The sequence below is a fragment of the Dicentrarchus labrax genome, unplaced genomic scaffold (assembly GCF_905237075.1).
Source record: "Dicentrarchus labrax unplaced genomic scaffold, dlabrax2021, whole genome shotgun sequence".
In the NCBI taxonomy this organism is placed as follows: Eukaryota; Metazoa; Chordata; class Actinopteri; family Moronidae; genus Dicentrarchus; species Dicentrarchus labrax.
The window spans coordinates 20,722,762-20,750,254 of NW_026136706.1; the positions used below are offsets into that span (position 1 = coordinate 20,722,762).

The window sequence follows — 27,493 nt, forward strand, 5'->3', positions numbered from 1 at the left end:
GATAGGTTGTACCTTGGACAGTGACTCATACTGACATGCCCAGTCAGAAAATATGACAAATAGGCAATGGCAACAGAATCAAAGTTTAAAAAAAAAAAAAAGTATTGCAGTTTTAATGCATAAACGACAGTAAAAAAAAATATATGTTTGCAATATGCTTTTTAACAGTTGCAGGATGGAAGGAAAAACAAAGTGCAGGTTCTCTTAAACATTTTAGTACTTAAACTGATCAGCTCTCACTAAGACCCCTGTGATGCAGTGGGCTTGCATACTGTTGGATAGCAGGTGTAACACGTTTGGCTGTTGGAACCAGAAATAACTGTTAACTGATATTTCAGATACACCTTGAGAGTGCACGTTTTTTTTTTTAGACCAAAAAAAAAACAACCCTCATGCAGATTCGTCCAAGATTATCCGATATAACCGGATCTCTCTCGCGTGAAATAAACAATGCAACATTTGAACAGACCTGCAACATTTCAGTGGTTAGCTCAAGACCAGTTATCTGTTCTTCAAAGGCTTCCACTGTCCCCTAGCTCCTCCCTCTCTGTACCGTGTGACAACAACAACTCATCCACAGAGCGGAGCTGCACTTTTCAGCTCATTTTCCTCCTGTCATTCCTCCTCCTATCTTTGATCATTGTCCCGCCGCTCAGCCCCCCCAAAAACCCTCACTCAGCACGCCTTTTTTCGGCAGCTCTTTTTACTTCCCAACTTATCTGAGGAGCTAAACTCTCGTGGATTCTTTCATTTAGGGGTGTCTCGGCAGGCTGGGTTTTATACTTTGAACTTCGGCTACTCTCTTCCCCTCCTGTAGGTGACCATGGCCGTACCGGCTGCTCTGATCCCACCAACTCCTCTTATCCCGCCGCCTCCGATCTCGACTCCCTCCGCGACGACGTCTCCGCCGTCGACAACTTCATCACCGTCTCCATCCCTGGCCCCCCCATCCGGACCTGGACAGAACCTGTTCAGATCAGAGCTCCTCGGCACCGGCAGCCCGGGCATCCCGACCGCGGGTCTACCCCCCAGCAAACCCGTGTACTCGACCCCGTCGCCTGTTGAAAACATACCGCAAAACAATGAGTGTAAGATGGTCGAGTTGCGCGGTGCCAAAGTGGCTTCTTTCACCGTGGACGGCTGCGAGCTCATCTGCCTTCCTCAGGCTTTCGACCTGTTCCTGAAGCACCTGGTCGGTGGACTGCACACGGTCTACACCAAGCTGAAGCGACTGGAGATCACGCCGGTGGTGTGCAATGTGGAGCAGGTCCGCATCCTCAGAGGGCTCGGCGCCATCCAACCCGGGGTGAACCGCTGTAAACTCATCTCCAGAAAGGACTTCGAGACTCTGTACAACGACTGCACCAATGCGAGGTTAGTGGAGAGCTCTGTGCGGCATTTTGGTTTTAAATGTCTTTACGGACAGCCGTGCGTAAAGGCGCGGGAGCAAGGAAGGGGGAGACATTTTTCCTTTTTTTATAAAACAAGTGGTTCGAGCGATGCGATGAACCTGTCAGCCGTATTTTATTTAATACTTGCTCGGTATAGATTGTGTAACGTGTGAGGATATGCGTGAGCCCAGGCAATGTGCTCGCAGTCGTCCGTTGGACGGGAAGAGGCCAGCGCGCAACATCAGTGAAAAAGTTCAGTGAAAGTTTTTTAACACGTGCAGGGCAAAGCTGTGCCATGATGGATAGCCTGTCTGCTTCAGAACAAATGAATCGATAATGTAGGCTACACCTCGCCTGAGTTTTCACAGGGCTGTTGAATAAACTTCAGGTGTAGAGCTTCCACTGCAAACACAATTTTAAAAACAAGAGGCCAGTCATCTTTTATGAGCCGTGCTTTACTGTAATTCCTCTTAATTTAAGGAAACTTTGAGATCAACTTTATTTCTAAATGACTGGAGTAAAAGTAGGTTATGCCTTGTTATATGCCCTTGCTACAGGGGGAATACAATTTCAATTATGATAACTTTGATTTTTTTAGAAAGTAAACAAGACAAACCCAGATTATTATAATTAGATGACATGGAATATTTTTTGTATTAATTGTTCTCTTAGTATTGACAGCCAGTACATTTCCTAAGGAGGTTACAGTACACTCACGGCTCCTTTTGAAAAAGTGTGTTTGAAGACAGTTTTTTTTTTTCAGACTGTAAACGCTAGGGATAATTGTCACACACACATATGAGAATGTGTGTTAATCAACCTTGATTTCTATTAAACAAGGAAATTAATATATAGAGTGAGTGAGGTGAACAACAGCATGTGAAAATTAATGCATTAACCTATATATACAAATCAAATATTTTGAACTTTATATGTTTTAATATGGAGTGATTTAAGTGGGGATCAATATTTGATTAAAAGCCATTTTTGCTGTCCTGTTGCTCCTAGCTTTGATGTATCGCTCAGTCTCACAGGATGGTTCAGCCTGGTCAAATTTACCATCTTACCTGTCACTATGATTGATTCCATATTGATCTCCTACCCAGAAATGAGCTGGAAATGCAAATATGATGGAAAGGCTCACATCAGTGGGGGATAGCAATAAACACTTTGAGTCACTTGGTTATCTCAAGTTTAAAAGCACACAGCCTTTTGGAAAAGAATTATAGTGTGAGGAAATTATAGTGTGAGATTAAACTAACTTTTAAATGCATGCTTAATATCAAAAACCTGCGTGAAAATAAACAACACTCAACAAACATGCACACACACAGAAGTGGCTGTGCAGACATATTATATATGTATATTATGCACGTTTAAGATCTTTATTTAAGGAGAGGTTGACTACATTGTGACACTCAAAGCATTGCTTCATCTGCAAATTGCATTAGGCAAGGTCAGAAAATGCCAAATCAAATTACATTTTGAGGAAGGATATTATTACAATGAAACATTTCTTCTGAAGCTTATTTTCTTGTGTAGTTTATTTATTTCAATTTTTAGTAGCCTACAGTTTTTCATATCAGTAAACACAGTTCCTCTTCTCTTCATGCTTGCTTCAAAACAGTCAGCCCATACAATATTTGCAGCTAATAAATATGCTTCAGCTCCATATTTCCATTGCAGTAGCAATCGTCTCAACAACTCACCTGTGCACTTTGGTGCTTAAGCATCATTTACATAAAGCATCAAGGGAGCAGAACACCCCCCCCCCCCTCTCTATAGAGAAAGACATATCGTGCGGTGATCCTCCTCTCAAGCCTGGCGTGGGGCTTCAGGTGACAAAGTATGTGGTTGAACTCTCCGGGTTGTCAATGGGGGGATGGCCAGCGATGGGGTTAAAGGATAATGCAGTGCCTCGCGTCGCTTTAATGACGCTAAAGTGCTGGGCTATTACGGGCACATGGACAGGACTGTAATTGTCTCTGAAAGCAGCCAGGTACTCCCGGTGCTGGGTTGAAATCAATCACTCAGACCCGGCCTGCCCGCCTGCCTGCCCCATTTGGAGAATTACATCATGGAACACTGAGGCATCCGCTGGATAAAAGGCTTCTGTTACTTAGAAAGAGTTGATTTTATTTGCAGGGATGTGTGCTTTACACCGTCTGTCATTGAATTGCTGCTGACAAAATGATCAGTCTGAGTAAACAGGACACAGGTTGCCCTGTAGGTGAAAAAGAGTTCCCTCTCCAAAGTCGATGTCCCGTTTTGCACAGACTTACTGTCAGTGAAAAAGTATCTGAGTTCACCGGTTAACCCGCTCAGGTTACACAACAACAGGCTGCTGCCTGAGACAGTTTAGCTTTTCATCTCGCCCTATTACCACAATGTCACTACTCTTTTTATACAGGGGCAGAGTGGTAACAATGAAGTGAATAATACTCCTGTACAATGGGTCTTACTATTTCACATGCTGTTTTTTTCCCTCCCACGGCCTATTGTGTTAAAACAACACTACTCTCATTTTGCACACAGTGTGAATGTGAATAGCATCACAGAGCACCGCTGCATCCCGCTGTTTTAGTTTTGATGTGGACACAAACAAGCTCCAACCAAATTGTTCCCTACTATGCTTACTTTTGCATAACACTTTTTGCACACATTAAATGCTGTTCAGATAGCTCGTGTAGGTTTCCTTTGGCATTGTGGTGATGAATTTAAAAAATCAGTATAATGGAAAATTCCTTTTTACATACTTCACAGAGTGTTTGAACTATGTGTCCTCTGCCTAATAAGTGACACAGTATTTTAGTAATTATTGTTCATCTTTAATGATACTAGGAATATAGTCATTCTTGACCCCTTCATTTTCTTAAGGACTCTCGTGCCAGATTAGCAGTGTTCACTCTCGCTCCCAGTCTGATCCAGGTTCAGTAATCTCCCCTACATTATGACTCTAGCCCTCCAGGAGCCCTCCAGGAACCCCCTGCTCCAGCTACTTGTTTTCCTTTTCATTTTCCCTGTGGTGGGATGGAAAAGGTTCTTATTGCTTTGTGACACTTGAACTCTCTGAAAGGTTATTATAACACAGGGGGCGGTGCAGAGATATCGCATATCTCTCATTGGTCTGCTTTGTGGAGGGAGGCTATCCGATGCTGGGGCGCAGAAATGCAGCAGTTAATTGACAATCATTGTCTACCCTTGAAGGTTAACCACACGCCCCAGACAGTGTCCCACCACTGGGAATGGGACGGCTTTTCACTTACATGCCCTTCTTAAATAGATTTTCCCCGGCTTGCTTCAGTCAAACAGATCTTACTCTGAAATGTTACGAGTGACAGGTCGCAGTGCAACAACTTTTTCCCTAACAGATATATTTAATTGATACTGATATGACAGAGAGCTTTATGAGAGCTATCACCTCTTTTGTTCCTATTTCAAGAGTGTTTATGCCTAAACACACATATTTGCAAATGACGGTAATTGTTTTGTTTAGCGCTCAGTGTGAGCTGCCACCGAGGGTGCCAGCTTGTCTCTCTCCCTCCTCTCCTCTGCTGAGCTCTCTTATAATATATTTGTTTTCTACAAGGCACGGATGTGTTTACAGGTACTCAGGGGAGATTTCTGGATTCCATTCAAATCATTCCCAGTCAGAGTGGGTGCTAAGATACCCGTCACCCAGCAACCACATCCAAGAGGGAGCCTGGGCGATAATAACTTCAAAAACAGAGTGACAGATGCCTGATTAGAGAGAGAGAGAGAGAGAGAGAGAGAGAGAGAGAGAGAGAGAGAGAATGGTATACAAAGCTGTTTAAAATCCAAATCTATTCAAGTACTTTCTTGAAAGTCAAATTGGTCCTCATATTGTGTGTTGTTCCTTTATTGAAGGGAAAAAAAACATTTTAAGGTCTCTCTCTTTTTTTTTTTTTTTTTACATTTTTAATCCTTCAGTGGGGCTCTGCTAAATTTGATTAGGTACAGTACATGTGCTCAAGTCAACTGTGCAGTTGGCAGATGGCGGCAAGGTGTTTTTTTTTTGCAAACAAATAGTCTCCTTGAAAATCAGAATTGCTTTATTGACTTGACATTCATTCAGCTGGAACAAGTGCAAATTAAAACATTTTTTAGAAAAATCCACAGACTAGCTCAGTTGACAAAAGTAACATACATTTTTCTTCATTTCTTTTAAGATCCATTTTTTTTGTAGCTAACAATGAAGCTGAGCCAAGACTGGAAACCACAGATTTCTCTTGTTAAAGAGGCTTTGTTTGACACTGTCTAATGTCATTTGTGGATTTAGAGGCTATTTGCATGGCAAAGAGGCCTGTATTGTTAATTTGCCTGTTGGATGCATTAGTTGTCCAAGCTCCTATCTTATTTGCATGCCTTTACTGGATCCGCAACAGCAATTGAATTACCAATTAATTCTTCTACCAAATGAAATGGTTTAGAATTACACATCGACATCAAGTCTTTCCACACTGATCAGTGTATTAAAATGACCCATTTTTATTATGTTCACCAAGCATAAAGGGGTTTTAGCTTTGATTTTTATAGACAACAGACCTAAGCGGTTTAAAATCTATCTGTCAATATGACTTATCTAGCATATTAAACTAGATTTGTTAACAGTGATTTTACCTGATGATTTTACACTTGAGACTGATTGCCTGACAGGCCAGCAATAGATTTTGGGTCACTCTGATTTCTGTTCTCCTCTTTCCCCAGCCAGAGCTCCCTTGCTTGTCTTTACTCACGGGCTCCTTCACATTACAGCACATTTAGGGAGCATGGCGGAAGTCACTGACGCTCGTACCAGGATGTTAAATGCTACTGACAGAAGTTAGAGGGAGCAGATGAGATTTCCTGATTGGAGAAGGAATGCAGGCCCTTGCCTGGCTCTGTCTAATATGGTCACATAGAGAAATTGATTTTCCTCAGAAATTAATTAATTTTTCATATAGCCCAAAGCTGGAGTTTAAAAAAGAGTGCACACTTGCTGGTTTCCTATTTTCCCCCTTTTTTAAAGAATTATTGCCTAATCATATTAATACTTTTGCCCCAAGGATGAAAAGATAATTGTACAAATGCATTTGGAAATATGTATCACTGAGTATTTATGATTAAATTATGCAAATAACTCCGCTCCCATCCTTCGTGGGCCCAGATTGTCTAATTAGGATTGATATGGCGAATAGATGTTGGGGAATCTGAATACAAGCATGTCCAAAGAGCAGAAAATTGAAAATGACAAGGCTGGAATCCTTAAAAAGTGTGTAGGTTTTTTTTCCCCCCTCTCTGTCTAATTCAGCGTAACTGTATCAGGAGTTAATTTTCCCCAGCTTCATTTCTCGTCTGAGCTGACAGGAAAAGGAATCCATCAGGGAAGCAATCTCTGATGGGATTCCACAAATTTCCTCCACTTGTTTTTTCTCCCCCTCTTCATTTTCGTGGAGGCTATCAGGGATGAATCTTCTCCTGAGTAAACATGCAGATGTTATTCCTCCAGTGTCAATGTTTTTGGAGCTCTCTACTCAATACAAAGTACTCCTCTTAATAATTGAAGTATATTAAGAAAGGAATGTCATCCAACAAAAAGCCCTTTGTACTTTTGGAATTTCGGTGAAGTAATGCACATCATATTATGATAGCACAGCTTTTTCCCCCTTATTTTACTGAAAGTTAGGAAACAGTACGCAGATGCACCTCTCTTTTTATAAGGAGAATATTTGTCCAGCATCTTGCTATTGATATGACATCTTGTCTCAAGTTTAATATGACAGCGTTATGAGTTAGCTATTATGTGTTTATGGCAGGTGGTTGCAGAGTTGATGCATGCAAAGACTCAATTTGCTCAACACCAAAATAATCAAATATATCAAATTGTATTTCAAAATGTCTTCGGTATATTGCAGCATATTCCTATTTAATAAATCCCACACTAGAATTATGTCATTTCAAATTCTAGTTCAGTGTGCCCAAACACGGACAGACAAACAAGACACTGTGCATTGACACTAGTTTGAGCCAACAGTTACATGTAATTTGACAACAGCCGTGTTCCTCGCCGGGCTCAGTGGTACATCACAGAGAAGAAATCAGGGAGGAAATGACATGGGTTTCCACTCTCTCTTCTTCTGTTGTTAGCTTCAGATGAACGGCACAGCACAGGAACGGCTCCAGTGCCTCCAACAGTATCTATTAAAGGGCTGATTGTTATCTAATCTTTACCTGGCGCTAGCTGGAAAAGCCCTGAAGCTAATGACACTTGAGACTAGCAGCACATTCTATGGTGGTTCAAAGCATCTGCTCAGTCAATACCTTCTGATGAAAAACTAAGAAAACGGCCCCACAGCTATTTATGTGAAGTCTGAATTCACTTAAACACCAGAAACACTTTATGCAGTCAATTTGTTGCATTGAATTATAACTAACAATGTGCATAAAATGAGTTACTGTTGAGCCAGCAGGCTAGACACTAAACTGCTCTCTTGTGTCTGGGTTTGGAGCTTCAGAGACTCTGGTGTTCAATTCAGGTTTGAGAGTGTGTCTAAAAAAGAATTTTAAATGTAATGTAGAATGTAAATAAATGATTTAAATTAAATATAAACTAAACTAGCATGAGTAAACAATTATGATGACAATAATGCCGATGTCAAAGTAAGTGATTCATATTTAATTTACTCTTAGCAACATGCCTCTTTCCACTTTCACACATATTTTGTACGTTCAGGGCACTGTAATGTCATAAATGCCAAATTACCAATTTAGATTGTTCTGTTAATACATTTATAGGTCATATCTAGATGATAGGTCTAGCAACAGCCTTGGACACTGATCAGCAGATTGTTCCAGATCTGTCTTTCAAGTGATGAAAAAGATCACTATAACCTTGCTAAATCTGCTCAATCAAAATCCCGTCATTAATCTTAAGGTCATCGTCAGCTGAATATTTCTTAAATTAGAAAATCTAGAAAAAAGTAAGTGTCCCCACTGTCAAATACAAAAAAAAAGAAATAATTTTTTTATTAAGTGATATATTAGCTTTTTTACAACCTGATCCAGTACTTATCTTCTTACAAAATCCAGGTTCAAAATAAAAAAAGAATACAACCGTTAAAGACCAAAGGTTGTGTCTGTGCTGTGTTTGAATGTATTATTTGTACAGTAGTGCTATTTTCAATACAGAATCATTTCAACTGTCAGCAGTTCAAAGTGAACGAGGCAGCTCGTTCAGTGTACTGTAAAACAATAAGGTCTGCAATTTTGGCCGTTATCCATAGAGATAGCCACACCCAGAGCTGCTTCCTGACGGCACTGCACACCTGTAGAGGTTATGAGCGGGGTATCAATATCACCAGGTCAACACATTTTCATCTAACACTGACATCTCTCTTTGCCTTTCTCTCTCTCTCTCTCTCTCTCTCTCTCTCTCTCTCTCTCTCTCGCTCTCTCTCTCTCTATCTGCTTCTGTCTCCCTCCCTCTAAGCCTAGTGAGAATATTGGTGGGAGTCTTTATTGGTTGCAGTGCTTGGGTTTCTCTCCTCGTAGACTCAAATGTCACCGTCTCCCTGATGTTTCTTTAAAATCGCCTGTGCCACCACTTGCTGTGGCGCCCGGCTATTATTACCCTCCTCTTAAAGAGTGACAGTTGGGTCCTCTGAGATGTGACACAAACCTCCGTGGATGGAGCTGTAGTGCTGTGTCAAGCCAATGCTCCCAGCCAATCAGATAGCACGAAATAGACCACTGTACACCTGGTATGCTATGAGGTTAGCAGGAAAGTCAGGAGCTGCTTCACTGCAGTTCGGTTTCACACGTTAAAACAAGACTTCTGCTTGCACCTAAGATTAAAAAAAAAAAATCTGAATCATAGATTAAAGTAAAGTTTGTGTTTTAAATGTGATCTTGAGGCGTCAAACTCAGCCTATGCTAATGCCTTGAAAGCAATGTGTTGTTACAGTTACTTGTGCATGTTCCTAGTAAATCCATAGTAGTGTAGAAAATACAGTGAGACATGTTCTCTATGGAAATAAACATGGTTATGATAATAAAGCAGCCCTTGGCTGAAATGTCCACATACATTAACCCTCTGTAACTTTCACATGAGGAGCGTCTGAGTGTGTTTGCTTGTGTGCAAGTGTGTGTGAGATGCTCAGTGAGAGACAGTGTGTGTGTGTGTGTGTGTGTGTGTGTGTGAGGGAGAGAGAGAGAGAGAGAGAGAGATAGTGTGAAAGAGAGAGAGACTCCCTCGCACTACTTCACATATGAATGGTCTTGTGTGAAAAGGAGGATGAATTGAGTCAAGCTGACATAGCATGCCAATAAGCTTTGTCTCATTTCCAATGCTGTATTCATTTGTGCCACAGAGAGATTTATTGCATGATTGACAATTATGAGAGGGTGACCTAGTTCTTTGTGATGGAACAAAAATGGTTTTCATCAGTTGCCTTTGCTGTCTTTTGCATTGTGTGTGTGTATGTGACGCTCCCTGGTAAAGAATAGGGATAGCCTCCGTGCACTGAAATACTTTCCCCCCCTCCAACTATTGAAACTCATGCGTTTTTCTAGTAATGGCTTCATATATTTTGCATAGAATCACATCATCCACTATGTCTGTTCCACAGCAGAAAAAATGAATTTCCTACCCCATTAAGCAATGTGAGCTGTCCAAATGGATCACGTTAAAGTGACATTTTTACGAATGCTCTTCAATCTCTAACTTTGGTGTGGAAATAAAAAGAAACGGAAGTAATTCCGCCATCTGTAAAAAAAAATTATATATATATATATATATATATATATATATATATATATATATATATATATATATCCAGCATACAGTAGGCCACTTTTTTATCCCTACTTACTGTACTGTATTACTGGCTGTATTATTGTTGTAACCTGATCACCCAAATCACAAATACACTCTTTTACTGTTGTGACTGTCAGTAAAGAGCTTCATTTGTGCATTACATTTCCTGATTCCTTTATGGTTCACTCTACCTGTCTATTAGCTGTGTGTTTTCTGTGTGTGTGTGTGTGTGTGTGTGTGTGTGTGTGTGTGTGTGTGTGTGTGTGTGCACCCAGTCAAGCTTAGATTACTACGACTGTGAGGAGGAAGTCTCTGCACCTCCTGGGACTCCTGCTTGACTGGCCCCACAAATGATACAAGCCAGGGTTTAGTTGGGAGTTAATATCCTGCAAAATTGTCCTGCACAGCCTCGGCAGAATGTGGATGATTAAATGACACAAGCATATCAAAAACATTTTTCTCAGACTAGTGGCTGTTAAGTGTTGCGCCGGTGCAGCCCGTCTCCCAAGGTTACTATTAAAAAGAAAGGAATATTCAGTGGGAAGTGGGTGTCATTGAGCGTTGATTGTGTGTCTGTGTGTGTCTGTGTGTCTGTGTGTCTGTGTGTGTGTGTGTGTGTGTGTGTGTGTGTGTTTTTTGCACGTGTTCACCTGTACTGAGCGTGTGCGTGAATGCTTCCGATGTTTTGTGTAATGCCCTGTTTGAGTGGTAATAATATCTCAATAGGATTCCAGGGTCTCATTGAAAGGTTTGGTAGAAGGTTGAGAGGACATATGCTAATTGTGCCTGAGAAGACTCGTCTCTCAGAAACACATCCCACTAGAGTTTTCCTTGTACACTGGATGCCAGACTTCCCCCAGTGACAAAAAGAAAGGCTTGAGGCTCCAAAGCGATCCATTTTATCCTTTCTTTTTCAAAGGATGCAATGCTTTGTTTTAACCTCTGCAGGAAAGGAGATGAAAGGCAGTGTAATAAAGCCAAAAGGTCTTTCTGTAGTTATCAAATGGCCTTTCACTCCTGACCTTTAAGATGCCACAGTAGGAACTGGAGACAATGCTAGAAATACAGATCGGATTTCAGAGATCAAACATCTCTTTGTATAGTTTACTTGCATGTAGAAAAAAGAACAACCTTTCACAGCCCATCATTTGAACATAGGAAAAATAAAACCAGAAAATATTTGCAAAAGAATGAACTGCCTTGTCAGCGCCTGCACAGATCAAACACTATAAAGTTAAAGTAATGCAGCAACGGATACATTTGAGTTCCGAGGCACTTCTTTATTTCTTCCTTTATCTGATGTGCTCTTGCCACAGCAATGAGCTTTGTATGAGGGCATTCATAAGCATCTGGGACATGGCTCTTGAAGGTGTGTGTGTGTGTGTGTGTGTGTGTGTGTGATGTATGTGAGTGCACATGCATTTACAGTACTGTTTGCCCTGCTCTTTGTATTATATGTCATTGACATATAATACAAACCTTTTCACACAACTATGCCGTTTGCTGCTGTTGCATATTAGACGGGCTAATTTTATTTCAATTGATGCTGTCCTGAAAGCCTTTAACAATGCATAATTAGAAAAAAACAAACCAAAGAATGGTAAAGCTTTAGATGAAATTGATGTGTGACTGTGAGCTCTCCACTGTACTTCTATTAAAAGCATTTGGTTAAAGTTTCTGAGCTGTACGTACTGTACTCTGGAGTCTTAAAGGCTCAATTTACACATATAATCATTTTGCATTAATGTGGCTACTGTGACAAGAGTTATAGTTGATGGCTATAGGTGTGACGTGGGAGTTTCAGGATCAGGTTATTTGAAATGACAAGCTGCTGCATTATAATAACAGCCGTACAATACCCAGTAGCCCGTGTTCTCAATCACATCCATAGACGGGCTGACTACAGAGACCGTTAATCATGCTCTTAGATGTAGAACGTTATCGGGATCCGTGATGGCACCCAGCATTCCTGTCATTCTCCACATTCTACCAAGTGACACTCGCACTCTGAGCGTGGAGTGTCGGTGCCTGTGTGGACCCTGAAGGGCTCAGTGTAATGGGGCCCGGTCTGGGCACTGCTGGGTCGGGCCTATTGACAGTTCCTTGGCACTGTTGTCTCAGCAGGAAGACATCAGTTGGAGCAACAGAGAGGCTGTGGATGAAGGCGGTCTGGTCAGCACAGAGAATGGCGTTGGAGAAGATTAGGCTTCACCCGCGGGTCATTGTGTTCCCAGAGCAGGCCCGAGCCCGTCGGCCCCAGTATTGTTAAAGGGAAAGGTCAGGTCCAACGACCAGGCTAAGCCTATTAAACAACCCACACCGCTTCTTCCTGGAAACCTGACTGTGCTTTCTCTTAACTACCGAGTAGGGGAAAAAAATCAGCTTTGAACAGCTGAGGTCGGCCATATCCTGATGTGAATTGGAGACCACAGCTAATTGAAAAGAATATAACTGTATGCTCGTATGAAAGCATTGCAGTCATGCTTCTTTAGAACAGCAGGCAGCAATTTCATAATGCATGTTTCATTTTTTAAAGTACTGCTAATTGTTTGCCAGAGCCCTCAAGTTGGTATGCTGTACGGAACGTGCGCTAGGCTGCCAGAGGTTTGCTCTGACAGATCCTACCAGTGTCTAACAAATCCTCACATTTATATCCTCTCAGTACTAAATGCTTATGTACCGCATTCATAAGGTCGTCTGAGCCCCAACACACTCCCATAAGTCTCCTTTAGCTGTAGTGATGGCTGATGTCAGGGATGTCTGCTGAATGAAAGGAAACACAGGCAGATAGCGTTTGATCCGTGATGGAGATGAGTCCACATAGGAGTAGAGCGAGTGATTAATAATGGTGCATCTGGGTAAAAAGGATGTCATCCCCTGGACGTCTAATGAAAGCTCTTGAACATATCTGGGAGAGGCGATATGTTGACAGTGGATGATGCAAATGAGGCTAAATGTGAGAGGAAACCTGAAATGAATCACCCCGCTGTCTCCGTGGCGTTTGTGTGTGTGCGCGCGCGAGCGTGTGTATGTGCCCCGACTAGCAGCCAGCCGTTTACACCGTACAAAGCTCGGTGTGACACTCTCCCTCCTTTGTCTCAAACTGCTAACTGTATTTAATTTCACATCTTATCGGGCCGGGCTTTGTCTGTCTGTGAGTCTCTGCACAGTGGAGGCGACCCCCGGAGATAAACTCTGTCAGGCTCTGGGGTGATTTATTAAATTCTGATTTCTGTGAAGGACTTTAATGTCGAGGGGGTGGGAAGAGCGGGAGGGTGGACGGGGGGGGGTGTTGGCGGCGGGGGTGGGGGGGGTTGGTGTGGGGGAGAAAATATGTCGCAGGTGTCTCTGCCAGCCCCGGGCACTGTTCTCTCTCCATTACTAGCATTGTTAGGTATAGAGAGGCAGGAGAAAAGAGAGAAGTAGGAATCTATGCTGAATTTCCTGTCTTTGTTGTGGCAGTGGGCTTGTTTTTTCCCTCTGTTCCAGGCCAGAACAGCAGTATCAAATCTCACTTGTTTGGACTGGAGATAGCGACTGCGAGTGTGGAACGTGGGTTAGTTTCATTGAGGGCTCGACCCAGCTCGGTTTAACGTTTAGATTTTAATACTTCACCTTCTCTTCTTCATGACACCTGAACGCGGCTCTAACCCTCCATCCAAATCTATTAGGTAAATCCTTTGACCTTATCGAGCTCCTTATCCCCCCCGATATTTGAATAAAGCCCGATGTCGAGACATGTGTGACATTTTTTGACGAGTTCAGCAGATTTCATGGGCAGCTATTACAGCCTATCTGGACCCAGTGCTTCAATTTAAAATATTTTCTTGTTAAGCACACTTCACAGGTCAATTGTGACTGTGCCGAAGCTCAACATGTTAATTTTAATATGATTTTATTCATCTCAAATGCATCAGCTCCTCCCCCTTGAAACCTATTTTACATTTCTCTTTCATATCACCTTAATCTAAATTGATGTGTTATCATACATGGATCTCAGAGGAGGGGATCAAATAATGACTGTCAGTGGTGCATGGTGAACTGTGTTTTTGAACTTAATTTGGTCCTCTACATTATGAAATATGCTTTAAAGCTAAATCACAAGGTGATTTTCATATGACCCTTTCCTTTGTGAGAATTGTTTGTTAAACAGAGAACAGAGCTGTAAAAGTGATGTGTTGCTTCCTCTGATATCTGTGAAGCAGTTTGATCAAAAGGTAATATTGGTTAGGGCCGCTGCTGGTTCTTGTCTCCTACACGTTACTTCCCAAAGGGCTCTTTTCTCTGTGACACCTCGGTTCTCTAAAGCGATGAGTGGATGATAAAGAGTTGTGGATTCCATATATTTATTTATTGCTCCTATTGAAGAAGTTAATAGAAGACTGTGGGCTGTGATGCGTGAAGGGCTGCATGGGACAGGACTTCTTGTCTTAGATGCAGAACTATAGAAAGCCAGGCTGAACGCATACATCAAACCACACAGATGTGTGTGTGCACAACTATCCACACACACACACACACACCAATGCTCTATATCAAATAGTTTACCCCCTCTCTTTCGTTCTCCTCCCATTTTTCTTTTCAAACCAGGACATATCCCACTCTCGGGGTAGCTATTAAATCAAACCTAGAAGATGAGTTTGCAAAGCCAGAAACTCAGTCCTACTTGTACTATGAAACTACCCCCCCCCCAACTAGAACAGTTTAAATACACTTTCTCTCTTGCAGAAGCAGAGTTTGTTTGACCTAGTATGCAAACCCTGGTTAGCAGGTTTGATTGAGCGGAGCCGGGGATCTTAGGGCCGGCTCCTCTGATACCTACGTCTCCCTGTCTCCATTGTTCTCTGCAAGTCAGCATCTTTTGTCTTTGCCACTGATTTGTCTTTTGATCTGTGCGAGTGATTTATCTGCATGGAATCGTTTTTCTCTCTGTTCCCCCCTCAGGAAATTTGGAATGAGGCTGGCCTAACCTTGCCAGGGCCAAACAAAGCCCGAGAGCTGATCTCATGTATTCTGATGCTGTTTGTGAAAACGACACACACACACACACACACACACACACACACACACACACACACACACACACACAGAGCTCAGACTTTGAGAGGGCTGAAAAAAAGAGAGAAAAAAGCACCCTGATGGTGTCTGTTGTTTTGTGTTTTTCTCCAGCAGATGTAAGTACCTCCAGCAAAATTTCCATTTGGAAGTGACATGTTTTTCAAACTCGAAATTATTAAATGGTAGTAAGTGGATTTTAAGTGGATACTTCTCATGCAGGCTACTAGACTGCTCCACACAGACACCCTCTGGGAGCGCAAGCTCTGCTCGCTGTGGCTGAGATCACCAGGTAGGCCTAATGGAACGGGGACCCTGATGTCTTCCGACTGCAACAGTTTTCCCTCTGTTTGCCTGGTTAAAAAACGCCAGAGGTTGGGGGGATTGGAGTTGACAACCCTGAGGGGATTGGAGCTGTTTGCCTTGTGTGCTTTTTTTTTTTTCCACCCGCCCTCATGTGCAGCTGTTATAGCATCCTCCCTCCTCCTACCAGCTGCCAGAGTGAGAGAGAGAGAGGTAGAAACACATAGAAAGACAGAGAGAGAAAGGGAAAGAGAGCTTTAGTGAGAGGGAAGGGTAGGAAGGAGGCGGGGGGAGTAAACACAACCACTCAACACCTGCTGCCCAGTGAAGAGAAAAGGTGTGTGCAGGAGAGAGGGGAGAGGGGGGAGACAGAGATAGGTGGTTAGGGAGAGGCGACATGAGTACAAAAGCCTGAGAATGTGTTAATGTGGGAGTGAGGATTGTGAAAATACAAAGATTAGAGGAGAGACAGGTGGGGGGATATGCAGGTAGGGTACAGTATCACACTCTACACCTTTGGTATTCTAAGTGCTCCCTCATGCGCGCAGTCTGCTTATCTTTAGTGGTAATCTTGGAAAAATATAAATAGATATCTTTGTTCCAAAGGCAGTAGTCTCAATGCTCCAGATGTTTACGTGCTTTGATCAACATTGTTTTGGGGTTGAGGCCCAGCGTGTTTGTCTGAGATCTCGGAGAGAGGAAACTTTTCCTCAGCAACACTAATTATTTTTCCATCACCACGCCGTCACCAGTGAGAACTCTTCACGTCCACATCGCCTTCCAGGCAGCAAACAGAGCACGTAGCACTAGGAAAGCATAAAGCTGTTGTGAGAGTGTTTGCACAATTAATGTTTCAGAGATAGCTTTCTTTCTTCGACAATTTACTTGTGAATTTAACAAATGCTATGGCGTGATACCATTCAGACATTAGCGATAAGAATCAGCACTGAGAGTTTGTGCATGCGAAGGTATTTGATTCCTGTCCAAAATATGCATATGCATTTAAATCAAATGAAGTAAACAATCTCTTTAATCAGCTATTTTCTCTGTATCAGAGAAGTGCAGAGTTCCCCCCTGTTCCGTTTGGGACCAAATTGTCAATTGGCTGACATTATCTAAACAAGAAATATTAAAACTAATTAAAGAAATGTCTCTGTAAAATCTTGATAAGACTGAGGTTATTTTTTTTTCTTTCTTTCTGTCTCCGACTGCTGCACTGTGCTCTGTTAGGAGACTTGCCACAGGCTTGTCTGAGCAGAGGAAGTTATGAAACTCCTACTGCCATATCATTTGCACAAGGAAGTTTCAGCCTGTTCCTCTGGCTCTGTTGACTGGAGTCCATAAAACAGCTTTATTAAAAATGACACCATTCCACTCTGTATTTGCTCAGTGGCTGCTCATCTAGATTAGGTCACATGTTGCTGTGTAGTGTGGCCAACAATAGCCAGAGTTTATGACAGATAGCAGCTGTCTGGGCTGACTGTGTTGTGATAACATATTACATACTGTACATCTCTAAATCTGCTGCCTTCTCATCGAGATAATCTGCTTCTGTTTTCAACAGAAAACTGTCTCAACCACAATTCAAAAGCAAGTCAGCGCTGTTCCAATTTCCTGTAACCAACTGCACATGATAGTAAATCATGAGGCTGAAGTGACATGGCGAACGCTGTACCAGCTCCACAGAATGTGAGCCTTGTTCTGCAGAATTGATGTAACACTGTTACTTTGTATTGCACAAGTTGAATACTTCAGTGAGGAAATCATCCTCTATGTTTCTCAACCAAAGCACAGTTTCATCTTGATAAAAGGCCCCAAATCTGTACAATCAAGGTAACACAAGGTATATCAAGTGTCTGCATTGTACTTTTGTGTGCGCTTACAGGAGAGCCTGTGTGTGCATGCCCATGGATGTATAACATAACACCATAGAGGGAACACAGAAAGGGAGGGGGTGAGCATTCAGAATTATGTTATGGCTGCCTCCTGTTTAGCTTTTCCCAGAGCCCCAGGCGACTGGAAGGCATCAAGGACACCTGGGTGCGACTTTATTAAAGTATGAAATGAGAGGTCAGTGACGCGACGGTCCCACACATGACATCCTGCTGCTGGCCCTTTCTTCCCCGCCTCCTCCCCTCCGTCCAGGGCTCTGATGACTCCTCTATGAAAGTCTGTTTCATTAATCCCCCTGAGGGACCCCTCAACTGCTCTTTCTGCCGCTGATACAAATTTAATTCCTGATAGGTCTGTTAGATGGAAGCCGTGTCTATCAAGGCTTTTAATTAATGTGGCACTACTCTCTGTGTATCACAGTGTTTATCTGAAATTCATGACCAGGGCGAGGACGGACGGGATTGTTCAAAGATGGCTTGTTTTCCCTTTTTGGTTGAAATGTGAATTTTAATTAGACACGGTTGTTACTCTGAGGGGTTGTAAAAGAGGGCTCTGTGCTTGTTACAAGGAGGCATGTGTGTGCATTGTGTGTGCGCAAGGTAACTGCGAGCTTTATCTATTCACTTACTGTCACACCTTTCCAGTGTGTTTATTTTTCTTTATTAATGCTCCAGTATTTTGAAGGAAAACAATGTTGTTAATAGGTTCAGGAAACTACCTACAAAAGTGTAGGTGACTAAATTCTTTGGGCTTCACTGTAAATCCAGAGCCTGACAATGGGCTGGCCCGACAACTGTTTGCATTGGCAGGCTATTTCCAGCCTAATAGCTGTACAGTATCATTGTCAGCCTCTTATCGTGGCAGGCACAGCCCTTTCTGACACACTGACACCTCAATGGTGCGTGTGTGCGTGTATCTTTGTGTGTGTTTGCGCACTTGTTTGCTTGCGTACATCTATGTCTGCAAATTATGTTAATGTTTGTATGTACTTTTTTGTTTATGTATATATTTATATCACCTGTCATAATCTGTTTGTCTAAGAAGAAGATTATGTGATATTCTCCCCTTGTTAGCAGGCTTGCGCCTCTAAGAAAGTGTCATAGAAAAAGGAGAGAGCTTGAAAAGCCCATCTCCAGCTGTAAACTCAGCCTCTAATAGCATGGACGCTGCCTTGAGATGGTTCTGATGGAAGATTATCATTTGCACAGCACACTTCTTAAAACCATCCTTGTCCCTGAGTCTAATTCGTGTTGAGGCTAATTTGTATGCTGTCCTTAATGGTTGTGTTTGGGTTAGTTCTGAGTAGCACAAAGCCTTTAATTGTGAGGTTTAACATTTTGCAATTAAAATCTCCCCTCATTGCTCTGAGGAAAGAATGAGCCGTCTTTGATGTGCTTTAATCAGCCGAGATGTATTGTAGTTTAAGAAGCATAAAGATGCCAGATACATTTCTGATTTTAAATTGACACACTCTTCCACCTTTGAAGATGATAGTTTTTTTTTTTTCTTTCCCCGCTGGCTTAAAGCAGCGAAAGCTCAGTCCCTTGAACCCCACTCTCAGATTCTGGGGCACAGATCTCTATCTCCGATTCTAAAGTGGCCAAACAGGATTAGGAAGAGGAGTTCTTCTATTTCACCAGGACCAAGGAAGCGTACACAATGATTCACCAGAGCTTGACTAAAGATCTTAGATGCTGTGACTGTATTTTCTCACCTGTTAAGCAGGGCTCTTACACATCCTCTGTAAGATATTCCGATGTGATCATAAGAGCATTTTTAAAAAGCAGACTCCAGTACGAACTCTTATTTAGATGTTTCTATTTTCTTGCTGTGTTTTTATAGCTAATTTCTGTTGCACCATTAGCAAATGCTGGAGAATGTAGATTATGGCGACACTCTCCAGAGGTATCCTTGCTTTGCTATATTGTTGTTGAACAAAAAACCTCATTAAGATCAGAGGGGAAAAAGAAAAAAGAAAATCTTATTGGAGAAAAAGAGGTGGCAGTTTGATGAAGGCTGATTGGGAGCATCTGGAGGCTGTTTTCAGAGGACATAGCCCTGAGTGAGCAACCCTGGCATTTAGGTACGGCCCGCTCCTAGAAACTAAAAATCTCCCAGCAAGCAAATTAACGGGAGCAGGGATTTGGTAATAATGGAGGTTCTCGGCTTTTGTTTCACCGTGACAGATGGACAGTGTGTGCTCAAATTGAATTTGGCTTTAATTGCATTGTGGCGTTTATAATTTATCTGCTCCACAGATTTTGTTTACAGGTTTATGGGGTCTTGAAATGCATGTTTGCTCTCTTTCCCTCTCTTCCACTTTTCCTCTCTTTTTTTTTCCCTTCCCTTGTTCTGTCTGTGTGCGTGCGTGTGTGTCTGTGTGTACGTGTCGGCCAGATCCTTTTTCATCCTCCACTACAGCAGGATAAAGGACACTGTAATTCTCTGAGAGTGTGGTGTTCATTACCGTAGCAGTTTGCCCTCCAGGGTGAATGTGTTCAATAAGCGAGATTGTCTTTTTTCCAATATACACTTAAACGGTATAAGATTGCAAATGTAAGCTCCGTAGTGCCCGTCTGCTCCAATGCTCAATGTTCAAATCATTTGGATCACTTGGATAGGTGAACACAATATAATCAAATATCTCTCCTTTTGAATAACTCTTGCACGTGGACACAAAGACATGCATGTTAGCAGACAAGAGGGCATGCTGGCATACACATGCACATATATATAGATGCACACAAACAGATCCATTCAGTTGCTTTGCACAAGAGAAAAAGAGCCTACTTGAGTGATTTTCTCTTGGGTGCCTGTGTAATTCTACATATGTTGAAGTGCTTCTTCTGTATCCAGGTGGGCAGGGTGGTTGCTTCTATCCCTTTCATGCAAATGGATGGAGACACTCGAGAAGTAGAAAAGGCATTCGTATTTCTTCAGAAAAAGATACATGATACGGCTAAGCATAATATATCCAGCCTGACATGTTAAGCTTGACAAGCTACTCTTTGCGCTACAGAGATTACTCAAATCGCATTCTGGACACGAATGTAAAGCCAGTGCTTTGTCTCATTAATTTGTGCAATATTTTAGCATTTCTTATTTTATTTTTTTCTCTCCCTCTGGACAGACCTCCTGCAGCATCGCACAGTGGTGATAAAGATTATATGCTTGTCTCCTGCTCCATCTAGCTCTTCTCTCCTCTCCTTATCCTAGCCTCTGCCACCCTCTAATTGATGCACCCCTGCCAATTTACACTTCAGCCCTGGCTCTGACCCCTATTAACTACCTGGCCTCACTCTCCCAGGGAAAGCACTGTGTTCAGGGAGAATCCTCCCCCATACACACACACCCCCCCAATCAACTCCTCTTAAGGCTGCTGCTAAACACATTTTCATACTTAGCCAGCAAGAGAACTCCACGCTCTGGCCAACTTTTATCTGGATGAGTGAAAAGGATAAGCCAAGCTGTGCTGTTTCCCTAAACACAGGGTGTAGTTTATCATGGGCAAGCCTCACGGTCATTCGTCAGAGGTTATTTATTTTATTTTTTTCTGTCCTTAGATTACTGTCTTAGTAACACTGCACCAGCCACTTGTCATTGTCTGTTTTTCACTTGTCCTAGATCGGGAGTATTTTGAGGAATGTCCGCTCTGTTCTCTGTACCTGTCCCAGAAGTCAGCCCATGTGGGTTGTGGAGAAAGAAAGAGAAAGTGGTCTGTGTGCTCCGGCAGCATTCGAGCTGTGTGTCTCTATCAGCTATGGCTTATTTGTGGTGGGCTTAACCTGGCATATCTACTCCGGGTTTCACTTGACCTGATGTTATGTCATCATGAACGTTCTCCGGGGGTCCAGACTCTGTGCTGATTAAAGGACAGCAGATAATCATGTATGTGCGTTTGTGTGTGTGTGTGTGTGTGTGTGTGAGCGTGAGCGGCTGATCGTCTGTGTTTATATTTAGATGATATGGCCAACTGAAGAGGACATATTTAGAATAGGAACTGCTGGGATGGGGACACTTCAGAGGGGTTAGTCACGTAGTTACATTTTTGCAGCAGACATGGTATGTGTACAGGGTAATGAAGTAGGGAATCATTCTGTGTTCTCGATTAACAGTAATCACAAAGCAATTGAAGCGTGAAAAATGAATTTGTTTCTTCCAATGCAGAACAGCTTCAGAACACACACAGCAAACTTATTAATTATACAGCGCCGTTGAGCTAGCAGAATAATATTTTTAAATGCTGTCAATGTTTTGTCTGCTTAATTGTATGGTACTGCACATGGTTTCTTCCCATTAAAGTTGAAGAGTGAAAGAAAACCCTGCAGTTAGTTTAAGGCCACGCCCCCCCACACACACCCCCCACACCCCCTCTCAACTCCAGTGAGTAGCATTGCGGCTGTTTAGCCACTTTTCTCTGGGCAAATTGTTTTTGTGACCCATGGAATGTTAGAGGAAATGCTTCTTTCTCATTGGCGGTCCCCCGGGTGTGGAGGCCATGGCCCCTGTCATCGGCCCCAGTGCACACACAGAAACGCATGCACACAGACTCTCACACACACACACACACACACACACACACACACACACACACACACACACACACACACACATACAGGATCACTCTTTGCAAAGGAAAGCAATCCACCACAGGAGAGGGACCTCCAGGCCTTTTTATAGCACCAATACCCCCCCCAAGACTCCCAGACATGACATCACAACAATCAGAGATCATTTTCAGTGGGATCATCATAACCACAAAGATACCCACATTCTTTCTCTTGATTTCTATCTCTGTTTCTTCTTCATTTTGCTTTCTGTTTTCTGAGTTATCATGAATTAACCCTTGCTTTGCACAAATAAACAGACACCAGACAGTGATGATTTTTTTTTTCTCAATCCCCTTAAAGAGACGTTAAAAAGTAATCATGAATGGTCCCAATTCGAAAAGGATTTCCCTAGAATGTGCAGTGAAATATGCTCCTCAGATCAATTAAGTGTTTACAGCCTGTAAGAATCAGCAGCACAATAGAGAAGCTGTCTCTTCTGGACCCCGGAGGCTACCGTAGCAATGTTTCATTAAGTGCACTCACTCCTGTGGCCCCCTATAAACACACATTAATTAAGGCACACAGAAACACAGTCTCTGAGCTTGCACTATGGTAATGATGATATGACCCCAAAAGGAGAGGTGCACCAGGGGTCAGGGAATAAAAGCAGGGAGCGTTTAATGCCAGAGCTTGGCTGATCTGCAGAAACACGGTCTTAACTGGTCCAATTCAAATTAGGCCAAGATTTCCTTAACTGGCTAATTTAGATGTGCATGAATGTGGATTTATTTTCAGCAGTGACTGTGGCCAGGGTGTGTTTGTGCCTCCCATAAAAATAATGACATGGGTCATTGACAATTTTCTCTCTGTCAGCAGTCAAGGCCTGATATGATAATTTATACACACTGACAAAGTGACCTAATAATACTAATAATAATGTGTTTTATTTTCACATAAAACCAGGAGAGTGTATTATACACTGTTACGTTGCCAAACATCGAATTAATAATCACATAAACACCAAACAGATCTCTCAGAATTTTAATAAAAGCGGAGGCTGAACATATGTTCTTTGACATGCTGCTTCGTGAGATTGAAGGTTTCCAGAACCGAGAGCGGTACTTTATACCCTAATACAAATCTTACCCTGTAGACATGCTGCATCTGACCTAAGATCAGTGCTTGCTCATCCCTCAAATCATTCTAGTTTCAATAGCAGTCACCTCCCATAGACAATTTAGGTAGATTTGACAGTGGCAAATGGTTGTCATCAATATGATCCCAAACATTGACATTTTCTTTGGTGGGCTAAGTGGAAAGTCCCATCCCATCCTCTCAAGATCTGCAGCTAGAGGCCAGGGGGCTGGTATCCATCTTCGTAACAGTGACTATGTTGGAGGAGGAGGTGAAGGAAGAGGAGGCGAAGAGATGGAGGGGAGGGAGGCAGCATGTCAATGAGCCTGCCCAGTGTCACTGAGCACCACACAGAACAGCCATCTGGAGAATCAAAGACTCCTACCATCTGGCTGCCTCACCCACTCTCTACCCCCACAGAATAAGAATCAACCAGATACTACTTTGCCATAACACTCCTTGGCCTTTTGGAGGAAAAAAAAGTCAGGCAAAACTGCATTCAAGTTGAAAAAAAAAAAAAATGAACGCCTGTCATAAACACGGTAAAAGAAAACAGGCTTTTGATTTTGCCCTGTGTGTGTAGACCTCGTTTTTTTTCTCTTCTTCATTTGGAAGATTGAATTGACCCTCATTCGTCAAGCCATCATGTTAAAATCAGAGTTTAGAATGAACATATGCTCATTCTACTGCCAACCCTAATATTTACTAATTCCATCTTTGTCTTGCTCTTTAAATCAATCTTACATCTGCTTGGGAAACACGTGTTCATTTTTCATATCTGTAGCATATATTTGAATTATGCATAGAAAAGTTTTGGAATAACAGTATTTAAAATTGCCCTAATGCTTTATTATAAAGAATACCAGAATGTTATTTTTTCCTTTCATTTTTGAGATTTTGTATATTAAATGCTAATTTACTGATAATTAACTACGTGTTTTTAACAGACCACCCCTTGCTAAATATGCAGAATTAAGGGATTGTTATTTGTAGATGACTCCATACAGTTCTAAAATCATAACCTCTGCCTTCTCAGTCTATGATGTCCATTCAACTACAGATACTTTCCTGTTTTATGATTTTTTCTCCTTGATTCTTTGCAGATTAAGCTGCCTGATACTTTAGTGAAACCAGAAGTTCTGCTTAAGGAGCCAGAAACTGTAACGTAATGAAAACTTAAAGCTTAAAGTAGTCCTTTAACATTGAACCAGTCCTGCTGAGTGGACCTTCAAAGTCTTGATTTAAATTATGTATGCTCTGTAAGTATGTATTTGGCAGGAAAGAGTGGGGAGAGGTGGAGGGATGAACGGTGAAAAGTCATCAGGCATATTCCAAAATGCCATTTCCGTGTTGCTGAGGTACCATTGTTTACAGGGCTTTGATGGAGAGGTGCCCTGATCGCCACTAGCTGTTTCTCTCCCTCTCTCTTTTTCTTCCCCCTCTTAGTTTGAGAGAAATCTCCTGACGCTGTAAAATGGGCAATGATGACATATGTGGATGCAGGCCTGTTCATATCTTTGTGGGGCCTTTAGGGAAATAAATATCTGAGAACATTCAGTGAAATGAAGCTCACTCAATAAATCACCATGACACAATAAACACTTCTGGCACATGAGCACCCCCCTACCCACCATCCCCTGGTGCCCAGCCCCCTCACACACATACACACAAACACACACATACACACACGCATACATACACACACTCTCTTCTCAGACACCACCTACCTCTCCCCGCCTCTTCTTGTGCTACCAAATGGTGCCTCCCCACAGGCCAGTAAATCAAATCCCAGCACAAATACAGTGGGAATTTATTTGGAATGGGCTTTTGTTCTCTTTAACGCCTGATTGTTAGGCCGACTAGGTCGCATGATAAATTTTGAGCAGGTTGTTTCTGTGCAATGGTTGTGTGTTTGTTGCCTCCCGTACCTAACGTGGATCGTACTGCCTTTAAACTTCGCTACTTTGCCCATTTACACTCAATTTAGAAAAAAGCTTTTCCATAGGGGGAAAGTAAAGTAAATTATTTGGCCATCTCTAGAAAAGATCTCATTATAAAGTGTTTCCATACACCACATGGAAAATATGGTGGTATCGATAAATGTAAAAAAAACAGAAAAGGCATATTTCTATTATTATTTTTAAGATTTTGTTCATTTGAGGTTTGGCTGTCACTCTTTTAATTACATCACTTTGTTGCTCCCTCTTCTTCTGCAGTGGTATAATGGCACCCTACTGGAGAATCAGTGCCACCAGCTGAATATTCAACATGCTCAACTCCTAATATTCACATAACACTAGTTGATGAAAACAGCCATTAATTTGCATTTTCTCTTCCATTTCTTTTTAATCTGTGCTCAATTTGAATGGAAACCTGGGTATAAAAACAAGGAAAGCTGTGGTGAAACCAGCCAAAAGTACAGCACATGTAATACTATTAGCTTTTTTTTAAAAAATAAAATGAATTAGTAAATGGAAATAGAAAAGACTGTTTGGGTCTTGGCTGTATTAACAATATGTCCTGACACCCTTGAGTGACACTGTGAGAGAGATGGAGGACTCAGCTTTTCCCTTGGCTCACAGACACCCAGTCAGTCTCCTGTGGCAGCCCATGTTTATGCAGAGGTAATATAAGCTGTAATATAACACACTCTAATTGGTTTATCAGTGTTTGCTATGGTAACCCACATGGAAACAGCCCCTTAAACAATTATATTTTTAAACTGCCGGCCAGGATATATTTTGCTTTATCTATGGGCACTGTGGATATGATTGCTCTCTGTTATAAATGGCACATAGTTAGTACACGGAGAGAAAGACATTGTTTACACTAGGCCTCATGCGGTGAATCTGTCCAGTGTAAGGTAATCTGCAGTAATAAGCCCCATTTGTTTTGTTTAGCTTTTAAGCTGAGGCAGAGAGGAAGGGAGAGGGGAGAGCGAAAAAAAAAATCTCATTTCAAATCCTACCCACCTTCTTATCTCTATTTGTTCAGTTGTTTTTAATGCCACATACTGAAAGAATTTCAATGGCTGTTTTGCCATGAAGTCATTTGTTATCCTTCAGCGGGCTTTCGTCTCCCTATTGTGTGACAGCCCCAGAGTGCTCGAATCCTCCAGATGGAGCAGGTCAGACACACACAGACTCACTCGCTTTCACACACACACACACACACACACACACACACACACACACACACACACACACACACACACACACATCGCAGGCAGGTTCACACACTGTCTTTTCAATGGCTGACATAGATCTACTTGCCTTGTGACATATACGGAAATGATAATGTCATTTTTGGCAATTTGTCTTTCCCCTACTTTACTGTTAGTTGGGCATGCGGCTGTTAAGAGCAGCCTGGCAGTTATATAGCTCATGTCATGTTTACAAACAGTCCAAATGAAAATGTTTCGCAACAGTATTCTCATTTTGCGCATATTGTCAGTTGGACTGTTATTCGCTTACAGATTTTCCCTCCAAATAATTTGTGGACGCCTTGCAGAACAGATGTACGTGCTTTGTCTTATTTGGCAATCGCGCTCATCTAAGGAGTTCTGTCCAAAAAAGCGAAACACAATGTGGAACCCTTTATTCTAGAGATGAAACGCATTATGGTCCCTCAAGCTCACTTTGTAAATGCAGTAGTTAGTTATACTCTTCGAAAAATAGGTTTCTTTAATCATTATACTAACGTTTTCTCTTGTTTGTTTCCCCTCTTTTCTCTTTTTCCATGTGGTGTCCTGCTCTGTTCCTGTTTGGATCCTCTGATGTACAGGTTAGTAGCCTTTATACTATCGATATGTAAAGTACACCTGACTACACCTACACTTAATATATTATTAGATTATTATTAGATTAGATTTCTAATATATCAATCATTGACGGTATATGATATCATATTCAAAGGTTTTCTGTATTATCCGTCACTCGATATTTACAGCTTTTTCATACTTTCTGCTTTTTTCATAAGCCACTGCCTAAACAAGTACTGTAATGAAAAAAACATACAAATGTTATAATATAATACTTTAATGCAGAGAAACCAAAACTGTGCACTTGCAAGCCATCTGTCTCTCACAAATATAACATAATTGGAGACATTATAAAGAGTTCCAGGACAATGTACAATAACATGAAAACAACAGGTGCAATCCCATGATCGTTCACTTTCACTTGCCATCGATGGTAATAAAGGTAAGAGCAGGTTCCATAACAAGTGGAACGTAATAACCGTAACAGCCATCCTTAAATGATTTGATTGACTCACGCTAGACCTCATCGCTCTATTTTAAATCTAATGGAGTCTGGGTATAATTTGACCAAGCTTTGATTGACAGCCCCTTT

The 27,493-nt window shown here is 41.9% G+C and overlaps 1 protein-coding gene across 5 annotated transcripts in view; it reads left to right on the forward strand.

The window, feature by feature from the left end:
* Positions 1 to 580: 580 nt before the first annotated feature.
* Positions 581 to 27,493, forward strand: part of dachd (dachshund d) — a 92,178-nt gene continuing 65,265 nt past the window's right edge. For 2 of the 5 annotated variants that reach the window (XM_051404332.1, XM_051404331.1), the window contains exon 1: positions 582 to 1,374. In XM_051404332.1, coding sequence (XP_051260292.1) covers positions 824 to 1,374 — 551 coding nt within the window. In that variant the 5' untranslated portion in view covers positions 582 to 823. Of the gene's footprint in view, positions 1,375 to 27,493 lie in introns of all 5 variants that reach the window. The other 3 variants (XM_051404334.1, XM_051404333.1, XM_051404335.1) reach the window with 2 other exon arrangements.